Raw genomic sequence first — 12500 nt, forward strand, 5'->3', positions numbered from 1 at the left:
AGACAGAGAGAGACAGAGAGAGAGACGAGAGAGAGAGAGAGAGAGGAGAGAGAGAGAGAGAGAGAGAGAGAGAGAGGAGACAGAGAGGAGAGAGAGAGAGAGAGAGACAGAGAGAGAGAGAGAGAGAAGGAGAGAGAGAGAGAGAGAGAGAGAGAGAGAGAGAGGAGAGAGAGAGAGAGAGACAGATAGACAGAGAGACACAGAGACAGAGACAGAGACAGACAGAGACAGACAGAGACAGACAGAGAGAGACAGAGAGAGAGAGAGAGAGAGAGAGAGAGAGAGAGAGAGAGAGAGAGAGAGAGAGAGAGAGAGAGAGAGAGAGAGAGAGAGAGAGAGAGAGAGAGAGACAGAGAGACAGAGACAGAGACAGAGACAGAGACAGAGACAGAGACAGAGACAGAGACAGAGACAGAGACAGAGACAGAGACAGAGACAGACAGAGAGAGACAGAGAGAGACAGAGAGAGACAGAGAGAGACAGAGAGAGAGAGAGAGAGAGAGAGAGAGAGAGAGAGAGAGAGATGGAAATACTGCCTTTACTGTCATAAAGTGTGTATTACTCGGCCCTAGTGCCCTTTACTCAGAAAATACATTGTGTTCAGCGCGTGGGAGTAGGGAGAGGATAGCAAAGAACACAATGTATATTTCCTTCTGTCTCTGTATCAAATGTTTAAAGGTCTATTTCCTTCTGTCTCTGTATCAAATGTTTAAAGGTCTATTTCCTTCTGTCTCCGTATCAAATGTTTAAAGGTCTATTTACTTCTGTCTCTCTATGAAATGTTTAAAGGTCTATTTCCTTCTGTCTCTCTATCAAATGTTTAAAGGTCTATTTCTTTCTTTCTTTCTCCGTATTAAATGCTTTAACCTGTTGGGGATGGGGGCGCTGTTTAGACTATTTATGCTAATTTGGCTAATTTTTTAAACGGCTTCCCACAAAATCCTTGATCGTACAATATGCATATTATTATTATTATTGGATAGAAAACAGTCTATAGTTTCTATAGGAGTTGAAATTTTGTCTCTAAGTGGAACAGAGCCCATTCTACAGCAATTTCCCTGACATGGAGTCAGATTTGAGAAATGTTGGCCACTCTTCTGAAGTCAGTTATAAGGGCACTGTCGTTGCTATGACTATACGGACACTTCTTACGTCTTCCCCTGGATGCCTTTACGTGATGACGATTCCAACGGGGTCGATTGCGCGTTCACAGGCCCTACAAATGAAAAAACCCTGAAGCTAGTCATTCTTTGGGAGCTGCGTCATGAGCCTAGAGGACACCGGCGCGCACCTGTTCCAAGCGTTAGTTTAGCCTGTTATATTTCTCCGGTCATCTTTTCACTCGTTATAGGAGTTAAAAACATCATAAGGTAGTTAATTTAAAGCGTTTTATAGCAATTTATATCCGTTTAGTGCGATTTTGGGACATTTATTTTTGCAATGATGTGAAAAGTTGGGCACGCTTTTCAGTTCATCCCGAACGCAGTTGACATTTCCACATGGCAAGAGGACAGCTTTCCACCAAAAGACGATTTCTCCCAAGAAAGGATCCTTTGCCCAAGATACTGATGGAAGAACAGCTCAAGGTAGGACATTTTTATTATGATAAATCGTGTTTCTGTCGAAACATTTTAGTGGCTTAGGACGCCATGTTTTTTGACGTAGCTTCGCTTGGCGCAAACTGTATTGAAAAGTAAGGATAAATTAAAAAATGTAATAACGCAATTGTATTAAGAATTAAATTGTCTATCAATCCCTGTCCACCCTATATTTTTTAGTCACGTTTATGAGTATTTATGTATAAGAGTAGATCACTGTCTAAGTGGCGCAAGGAAATTTTCTGACCAACTGAGCTACATTTCACATTGTCTAACCATGATTTTGGTGGCTAAATATAAACATTTTCGATCAAACTGTATATGCATGTTGTAATGTGATGTTACAGGAGTGTCATCGGAAGAATTCTGAGAAGGTTAGTGAAAAAATTAATATCTTTTGGCGATGTTGACTTTTATCGCTCACTTTGGCTAGAATCAATGCTGGGCTGCTAATTGCTATGTGCTAAGCTAATATAACGATTTATTGTGTTTTCGCTGTAAGACACTTAGAAAATCTGAAATATTGTCTGTATTCACAGGATCTGTGTCTTTCGATTCGTGTATGCTGTGTATTTTTACGAAATGTTTGATGATTAGTAGTTAGGTAAACACGTTGCTCATTGTAATTATTCTAGTCCATTTGTGATGGTGGGTGCAATTGTAAACTATGCCATCTACCTGAAATATGCACTTTTTTCTAACAAAACCTATCCCATACCATAAATATGTTATCAGACTGTCATCTAATGAGTTTTTTTGTTGGTTAGGGGCTATAAATATCTTAGTTTAGCCGAATTGGTGATGGCTACTGGTGTTGGTGGACAAATAAAAGATGGTGGATTATGCTAATGTGTTTTTAGGTAATAGATGTACATCTTTACATATTGTGTCTTCCCTGTAAAACATTTTAAAAATCGGAAATGTTGACTGGATTCACAAGATCTGTGTCTTTCATTAGCTGTATTGGACTTTAATGTGTGAAAGTTAAATATTTTAAAAAAATATTTTTTTTGAATTTCGCGGCACTGGTTTTTCAGTGGGGGGGGGGGGGGTGTGCCGCTAGCGCCACGCTGATCCTAGACAGGTTAAGGTCTGTTTCTTTTTTTTTTCATTATGTTTTACCAGTATACCCTAAGGATTAGTGTTTTACCAGTATACCCTAAGGATTAGTGTTTTACCAGTATACCCTAAGGATTAGTGTTTTACCAGTATACCCTAAGGATTAGTGTTTTACCAGTATACCCTAAGGATTAGTGTTTTACCAGTATACCCTAAGGATTAGTGTTTTACCAGTATACCCTAAGGATTAGTGTTTTACCAGTATACCCTAAGGATTAGTGTTTTACCAGTATACCCTAAGGATTAGTGTTTTACCAGTATACCCTAAGGATTAGTGTTTTACCAGTATACCCTAAGGATTAGTGTTTTACCAGTATACCCTAAGGATTAGTGTTTTACCAGTATACCCTAAGGATTAGTGTTTTACCAGTATACCCTAAGGATTAGTGTTTTACCAGTATACCCTAAGGATTAGTGTTTTACCAGTATACCCTAAGGATTAGTGTTTTACCAGTATACCCTAAGGATTAGTGTTTTACCAGTATACCCTAAGGATTAGTGTTTTACCAGTATACCCTAAGGATTAGTGTTTTACCAGTATACCCTAAGGATTAGTGTTTTACCAGTATACCCTAAGGATTAGTGTTTTACCAGTATACCCTAAGGATTAGTGTTTTACCAGTATACCCTAAGGATTAGTGTTTTACCAGTATACCCTAAGGATTAGTGTTTTACCAGTATACCCTAAGGATTAGTGTTTTACCAGTATACCCTAAGGATTAGTGTTTTACCAGTATACCCTAAGGATTAGTGTTTTACCAGTATACCCTAAGGATTAGTGTTTTACCAGTATACCCTAAGGATTAGTGTTTTACCAGTATACCCTAAGGATTAGTGTTTTACCAGTATACCCTAAGGATTAGTGTTTTACCAGTATACCCTAAGGATTAGTGTTTTACCAGTATACCCTAAGGATTAGTGTTTTACCAGTATACCCTAAGGATTAGTGTTTTACCAGTATACCCTAAGGATTAGTGTTTTACCAGTATACCCTAAGGATTAGTGTTTTACCAGTATACCCTAAGGATTAGTGTTTTACCAGTATACCCTAAGGATTAGTGTTTTACCAGTATACCCTAAGGATTAGTGTTTTACCAGTATACCCTAAGGATTAGTGTTTTACCAGTATACCCTAAGGATTAGTGTTTTACCAGTATACCCTAAGGATTAGTGTTTTACCAGTATACCCTAAGGATTAGTGTTTTACCAGTATACCCTAAGGATTAGTGTTTGTTCACCCACCCGCAATTGCTAATAACGCATCCTCAACCGCCCGACTAAGTGAAAATCAGAGGCTCCCGACCATAACCCACTAATATAGAACATTCACTTTAAGGCGACAGTCAGTGACAGGAAGGATGTTTAAACAGGGTGACTGATTCATCAACGTTTCTGTTTATCTTCTTCTGATAAAGTCTATTAGTTAGTCAAACTTGTCTATAATTAGATACAATCAGCTTCTCTTCTGTCGTTATTGTCACGCCCTGACCTTAGAGATCCTTCTTATGTCTCTGTTTTGGTTGGTCAGGGCGGGAGTTTGGGGGTGAGCATTCTATGTCTGGTGTTCTATGTTGTCTATTTCTTTGTGTTTGGCCGTGTGTGTGGTTCTCAATCAGAGGCAGCTGTCTATCGTTGTCTCTGATTGAGAACCATATTTAGGTAGCCTGTTTTCCCACTTTGAGTTGTGGGTGATTATTTTCCGTTTAGTGTTTTGTCGTCACGTTTTAAGAACTGTTCGTTTGTCGTTTTGTTAGTGTTCATCTTTATTAAAGTAACGTATTTATGAATACTTACCACGCTGCACCTTGGTCCTCTTCTCCATCTCCAGATGACAATCGTTACAATTCTGTTGCCCTGGAAGACTAAGTATAGTACTATAGTACCAGGATGTTTGCTGCAGAATTCTGGTACTCTAGTGATCCTCACCGGTAAACCTCCTGTTCCTCTGGAGCTAGGAGAGAGGAGCTCTCCCTCTTACCGCCCTGTAGTAGTGCTGTTTATCAGTCTTTGTATGTGGCATAAAATAAGGATTTGACCTGGATGTCACCATATGGACTATTTCAGGTAGATTGTAGATTGTAGATTTATTTATATAGTATACTCACCAGGACCCAACGTGTTTCGAATCAAATTTCAGTTTGGCTTTTATGTGGTTGAAATACTATCAGGTTTTTATATTGCTATTAAATATAACCCATCTGCAGATGGTATCTAACTGCGAATTCACATTCTGTCAAGATGCTGAAAGAAATTATATTTCTCCACTTCTGTTTCTGTGTAAAAATGTAGCCTGTATCACTTTAACTTCTTCTGGCTGCAGGGGGAGTATTGAGTAGCCAGATAAAAGGCCTGTATCACTTTAATGCAAGAACTTTAATGCAAGGCTCTTTAATGCAAGGCTCTGTGAGAGGTTATAGACCTACAGTCAGTGTCCAGATGTCAGTTTCCATTTATCCCATTTGAACAGTAGGATACAGTTCCCTTTGACGTGCCATAGGCCTGTTTGAAGTCCCAGTCTTGTGACTGTTGAATTTGTAGACTACAGTTCCCTTTGACTTGCCATAGGCCTGTTTGAAGTCCCCGTCTTGTGACTGTTGAAGGCTACAGTTCCCTTTGACGTGCCATAGGCCTGTTTGAAGTCCCCGTCTTGTGACTGTTGAAGGCTACAGTTCCCTTTGACGTGCCATAGGCCTGTTTGAAGTCCCCGTCTTGTGACTGTTGAAGGCTACAGTTCCCTTTGACGTGCCATAGGCCTGTTTGAAGTCCCCGTCTTGTGACTGTTGAAGGCTACAGTTCCCTTTGACGTGCCATAGGCCTGTTTGAAGTCCCAGTCTTGTGACTGTTGAATTTGTAGGCTACAGTTCCCTTTGACGTGCCATAGGCCTGTTTGAAGTCCCCGTCTTGTGACTGTTGAAGGCTACAGTTCCCTTTGACGTGCCATATGTCTGTTTGAAGTCCCAGTCTTGTTAATGTTGAAGGTTACAGTTCCCTTTGACGTGCCATATGTCTGTTTGAAGTCCCAGTCTTGTGACTGTTGAAGGTTACAGTTCCCTTTGACGTGCCATATGTCTGTTTGAAGTCCCAGTCTTGTGACTGTTGAAGGTTACAGTTCCCTTTGACGTGCCATATGTCTGTTTGAAGTCCCAGTCTTGTGACTGTTGAATTTGTAGGCTACAGTTCCCTTTGACGTGCCATAGGCCTGTTTGAAGTCCCCGTCTTGTGACTGTTGAAGGCTACAGTTCCCTTTGACGTGCCATCGGCCTGTTTGAAGTCCCCGTCTTGTGACTGTTGAAGGCTACAGTTCCCTTTGACGTGCCATAGGCCTGTTTGAAGTCCCCGTCTTGTGACTGTTGAATTTGTAGGCTACAGTTCCCTTTGACGTGCCATAGGCCTGTTTGAAGTCCCCGTCTTGTGACTGTTGAAGGCTACAGTTCCCTTTGACGTGCCATAGGCCTGTTTGAAGTCCCCGTCTTGTGACTGTTGAAGGCTACAGTTCCCTTTGACGTGCCATAGGCCTGTTTGAAGTCCCCGTCTTGTGACTGTTGAAGGCTACAGTTCCCTTTGACGTGCCATCGGCCTGTTTGAAGTCCCCGTCTTGTGACTGTTGAAGGCTACAGTTCCCTTTGACGTGCCATAGGCCTGTTTGAAGTCCCCGTCTTGTGACTGTTGAAGGCTACAGCTCCCTTTGACGTGCCATAGGCCTGTTTGAAGTCCCCGTCTTGTGACTGTTGAAGGCTACAGTTCCCTTTGACGTGCCATAGGCCTGTTTGAAGTCCCCGTCTTGTGACTGTTGAAGGCTACAGTTCCCTTTGACGTGCCATAGGCCTGTTTGAAGTCCCCGTCTTGTGACTGTTGAAGGCTACAGTTCCCTTTGACGTGCCATAGGCCTGTTTGAAGTCCCCGTCTTGTGACTGTTGAAGGCTACAGCGTCTCACAATCATCACATCGTAACACAGCTGCTATCATCCTCTTTCTACCTCGTCACCTAATCTTTCCCAAACATTACTGTTCTGGTCCTCCCTTCTCTTTAATTTCAACTCTCCATTTCACAGCTTTTCTATTCATGAATTAAACTCCCGACATTGTCCTTTTTTGCCTCCGTGGTTTGATGTGAACTTTTTCAGCCTGTTCCCTAAAGCAGTTTATGTCTGTCAAGTTAAGCCCTAAAGTTTAGGTTTATGCCCTAATGCCAGATATCCTAAAATAATGTCAGAAAACCCTCAATGTAGCCTATAGATATAAATTGCATCAGAATGATAGATTGTATTTTTTAAAAGGTATTGTTTTGTCTTTATATTCAACCCGTCACCCACCCGCCTTTCATCCACACAATATTTCTTGACCCTGAACTCACTCGGCTTTAACCGCGGGGGACTGCGGGTTGTGAGTCAAGCCCGCGCATCACTACTGAGGATTTTAAAGGGGAAATTATATTATTCAGAAACACACAGGCTATTCAGCAACACGTCCCAAATCACACTCTATCGACACCCTACACCCATAGGACTCTGGTTAAAAATAGTGCACTATATAGGGAATAGGGTGCCATTTGTGACGCATTCCATCCTACTGTAACGAAGTGCACTACTTACCAGACGGTGATGTAGTCGTAGATGGGTTCAGTGTTGAGAACGGTGAAGTTGATGTAGATACCATTCCCCGGGGGAACCCGTACACTCCACAGACAGTCCTGGAAGTTAGGGTACTCCGCTGGGTGTTCGGGAGAATAGATGGTCCCATTCAGAGACGTTATATTACCTCCACACTGGGCTAGAGGCAGGGAGAGAGAGGGAGGGAGAGAGAGGGGGAGAGATGGAGGGAGGGAAAGAGAGGGGGAGGGAGGGAGAGAGAGGGGGAAAGATGGAGGGAGGGAGGGAGGGGGAGGGGGAGAAGGAGGGAGGGAGGGAGGGAGGGAGGGAGGGGGAGGGAGAGAGAGAGAGGGAGAGGGAGGGAGAGAAGGAGGGAGAGAGAGAAGGAGGGAGGGAGGGAGGGAGGGAGAGAGAGAAGGAGGGAGGGAGGGAGAGAGAGAAGGAGGGAGGGAGAGAGAGAGAGAGAGAAGGAGGGAGGGTTTGAGATCGAGAGAGAGAGAGAGAGAGAGAGAGAGAGAGCAGAATGAAGCCGTCAGCCGTCCCCTGATACACTACCCTAGTGGCTAACTGTAAGTACACCAACCATAACCAAACATGATGTTATTGTTCATAGATGTGTGTATTCTGCAGGGGTAAACCCCAGGGCATGTGATTCACTGTCCTTGTTATTGTTCATAGATGTGTGTATTCTGCAGGGGTAAACCCCAGGACATGTGATTCACTGTCCTTGTTATTGACGTCAGTTACCTGGTCTGTATCTGAACTGGCCCCCTATTCCCTATATAGTGCACTACTTTCAACCAGAGCCCTATTCACTATATAGTGCACTACTTTAGACCAGGGCCCTATTCCCTATATAGTGCACTACTTCAGACCAGGGCCATATTCCCTATATAGTGCACTACTTCAGACCAGGGCCATATTCCCTATATAGTGCACTACTTTAGACCAGGGCCCTATTCCCTATATAGTGCACTACTTTCAACCAGAGCCCCATGCTATGATTCAGGCACTAAAACTCCCCGTCATAACCGCTCAATGCTCCTGTAATATCTGTCAAAGCAAACGTAGCGTTTGGGTTTAAACTGAATTAAGGCTGGATGTCCACTAGAGACACTACACCCTCTAAAGGCTGAGGATGGATGTGGTACATGGTAAACAACAGCCAGTGTGGTACATGGTAAACAACAGCCAGTGTGGTACATGGTAAACAACAGCCAGTGTGGTACATGGTAAACAACATCCAGTGTGGTACATGAGAAACAACAGCCAGTGTGGTACATGGTAAACAACAGCCAGTGTGGTACATGGTAAACAACAGCCAGTGTGGTACATGGTAAACAACAGCCAGTGTGGTACATGATAAACAACAGCCAGTGTGGTACGTGATAAACAACAGCCAGTGTGGTACATGAGAAACAACAGCCAGTGTGGTACATGATAAACAACAGCCAGTGTGGTACATGGTAAACAACAGCCAGTGTGGTACATGGTAAACAACAGCCAGTGTTGTACATGACAGACAACAGCCAGTGTGGTACATGAGAAACAACAGCCAGTGTGGTACATGATAGACAACAGCCAGTGTGGTACATGAGAAACACCAGCCAGTGTGGTACATGAGAAACAACAGCCAGTGTGGTACATGAAAAACAACAGCCAGTGTGGTACATGAGAAACAACAGCCAGTCTGGTAGATGAGAAACAACAGCCAGTGTGGTACATTATATACAACAGCCAGTGTGGTACATGATAAACAACAGCCAGTGTGGTACATGAGAAACAACAGCCAGTATGGTACATGATAAACAACAGCCAGTGTGGTACATGAGCAACAACAGCCAGTGTGGTACATGGTAAACAACAGCCCGTGTGGTACATGAGAAACAACAGCCAGTGTGGTACATGAGAAACAACAGCCAGTGTGGTACATGATAGACAACAGCCAGGGTGGTACATGAGAAACAAAAGCCAGTGTGGTATATGAAAAACAACAGCCAGTGTGGTACATGAGAAACAACAGCCAGTGTGGTACATGATAAACAACAGCCAGTGTGGCACATGATAAACAACAGCCAGTGTGGGTTACATGATAAACAACAGCCAGTGTGGTACATGGTAAACAAGAGCCAGTGTGGTACATGATAAACAACAGCCAGTGTGGTACATGGTAAACAACAGCCAGTGTGGTACATGGTAAACAACAGCCAGTCTGGTACATGAGAAATAACAGCCAGTCTGGTACATGAGAAATAACAGCCAGTGTGGTACATGATAGATAACAGCCAGTGTGGTACATGGTAAACAACAGCCAGTGTGGTACATGGTAAACAACAGCCAGTGTGGTACATGAGAAACACCAGCCAGTGTGGTATATGGTAAACAACAGCCAGTGTGGTACATGGTAAACAACAGCCAGTCTGGTACATGATAAACAACAGCCAGTCTGGTACATGATAAACAACAGCCAGTGTGGTACATGATAGACAACAGCCAGTGTGGTACATGAGAAACAACAGCCAGTATGGTACATGAGAAATAACAGCCAGTGTGGTACATGATATATAACAGCCAGTGTGGTACATGGTAAACAACAGCCAGTATGGTACATGAGAAACACCAGCCAGTGTGGTACATGATAGACAACGGCCAGTGTGGTACATGAGAAACACCAGCCAGTGTGGTACATGATAAACAACAGCCAGTGTGGTACATGATAAACAACAGCCAGTGTGATACATGATAAACAACAGCCAGTGTGGTACATGAGCAACAACAGCCAGTGTGGTACATGATAAACAACAGCCAGTGTGGTACATGAGAAACAACAGCCAGTGTGGTACATGATAGATAACAGTCAGTGTGGTACATGATAGACAACAGCCAGTGTGGTACATGAGAAACAACAGCCAGTGTGGTACATGATCGACAACAGCCAGTGTGGTACATGGTAAACAACAGCCAGTGTGGTACATGGTAAACAACAGCAAGTGTGGTACATGATAAACAACAGCCAGTGTGGTACATGAGAAACAACAGCCAGTGTGGTACATGAGAAACAACAGCCAGTGTGGTACATGAAAAACAACAGCCAGTGTGGTACATGGTAAACAACAGCCAGTGTGGTACATGAGAAACAACAGCCAGTCTGGTACATGAAAAACAACAGCCAGTGTGGTACATGAAAAACAACAGCCAGTGTGGTACATGAGAAACAACAGCCAGTCTGGTACATGAGAAACAACAGCCAGTGTGGTACATTATATACAACAGCCAGTGTGGTACATGATAAACAACAGCCAGTGTGGTACATGAGAAACAACAGCCAGTATGGTACATGATAAACAACAGCCAGTGTGGTACATGAGCAACAACAGCCAGTGTGGTACATGGTAAACAACAGCCCGTGTGGTACATGAGAAACAACAGCCAGTATGGTACATGATAAACAACAGCCAGTGTGGTACATGAGCAACAACAGCCAGTGTGGTACATGAGAAACAACAGCCAGTGTGGTACATGAGAAACAACAGCCAGTGTGGTACATGAGAAACAACAGCCAGTGTGTTACATGAGAAACAACAGCCAGTGTGGTACATGGTAAACAACAGCCAGTGTGGTACATGGTAAACAACAGCCAGTCTGGTACATGATAAACAACAGCCAGTCTGGTACATGATAGACAACAGCCAGTGTGGTACATGAGAAACAACAGCCAGTATGGTACATGAGAAATAACAGCCAGTGTGGTACATGATAGATAACAGCCAGTGTGGTACATGGTAAACAACAGCCAGTATGGTACATGAGAAACACCAGCCAGTGTGGTACATGATAAACAACAGCCAGTGTGGTACATGAGCAACAACAGCCAGTGTGGTACATGATAAACAACAGCCAGTGTGGTACATGAGAAACAACAGCCAGTGTGGTACATGATAGATAACAGCCAGTGTGGTACATGATAGACAACAGCCAGTGTGGTACATGAGAAACAACAGCCAGTGTGGTACATGATCGACAACAGCCAGTGTGGTACATGATAAACAACAGCCAGTGTGGTACATGATAAACAACAGCCAGTGTGGTACATGAGAAACAACAGCCAGTGTGGTACATGAAAAACAACAGCCAGGGTGGTACATGGTAAACAACAGCCAGTGTGGTACATGAGAAACAACAGCCAGTGTGGTACATGGTAAACAACAGCCAGTGTGGTACATGGTAAACAACAGCCAGTGTGGTACATGGTAAACAACAGCCAGTGTGGTACATGGTAAACAACAGCCAGTGTGGTACATGGTAAACAACAGCCAGTGTGGTACATGATAAACAACAGCCAGTGTGGTACATGAGAAACAACAGCCAGTGTGGTACATGAGAAACAACAGCCAGTGTGGTACATGGTAAACAACAGCCAGTGTGGTACATGGTAAACAACAGCCAGTGTGGTACATGGTAAACAACAGGGTACAGGTCAGCCTGGATTAATAGCAGCAGGGTACAGGTCATATACACTACCACACCACATTTAATGTCACTCTATAAGATAATTCCAAAGATAAGTCCATTTTACAGAGATAATAAATACATTACGCATGAAGATAATCAAGTCACCTTCACAACATGGTACAGGGTAGTTCCAGTTTCTGCTGACCCCATGCAGGCAGGTGAGTGAGACCTCTCCCATCAGGGTGTAACCTGGCAGGCATTCAAACGAGATGGTCAGGCCCACACCGAAGTCTCGGCCTATCACCACGCCGTTACGGAACGGCCTCGGGTCAGGGCAGCGCTGGAGCTCATAGGCTATTGGATCAACAGGAAACACAAAAGGGTATGTTCAAGTTTTTATTTTTTTATTTGTTGAATGGTTCGAGGGGGATAACGACAGCAGATTAACGTTGGCTGACACCGACCATTAGTCTGTGTGATTAATGGGAGGCTGAGGGAAAGAGGCGAGACTAAGGCAGATCCCTGGAATCTGATTCTTCTTACAAAAAACCTCTGTAGAGTCCCAACCGTTTGAGCTACAAACTATTATGACATTTACATTTACAGTGCCCTAGACCACTGCGTCACCCGGGAGACAGGGTGGCCCGTCTATGAAGAGCTGAGACTCTCACGGACACGCACGTGTTTTACAAGCCACACAAGAGTCGTTAGAAGCTAAGAGGATCCTAGTGTCTATAATACT

The 12500-nt window shown here is 43.5% G+C and overlaps 1 protein-coding gene across 1 annotated transcript in view; it reads right to left on the minus strand.

The window, feature by feature from the left end:
* Positions 1-12500, minus strand: part of LOC129856170 (CUB and sushi domain-containing protein 3-like) — a 94654-nt gene that overhangs the window by 28977 nt on the left and 53177 nt on the right. The window contains exons 11-12 of the mRNA XM_055924271.1: positions 11924-12112; positions 7310-7487 (exon numbers count right to left, since the gene is read on the minus strand). Of these exons, the coding sequence (XP_055780246.1) occupies positions 7310-7487; positions 11924-12112 (367 nt within the window). The remainder of the gene's footprint in view (positions 1-7309; positions 7488-11923; positions 12113-12500) is intronic.

This window comes from Salvelinus fontinalis, chromosome 5 (assembly GCF_029448725.1).
Source record: "Salvelinus fontinalis isolate EN_2023a chromosome 5, ASM2944872v1, whole genome shotgun sequence".
NCBI lineage: Eukaryota > Metazoa > Chordata > Actinopteri > Salmoniformes > Salmonidae > Salvelinus > Salvelinus fontinalis.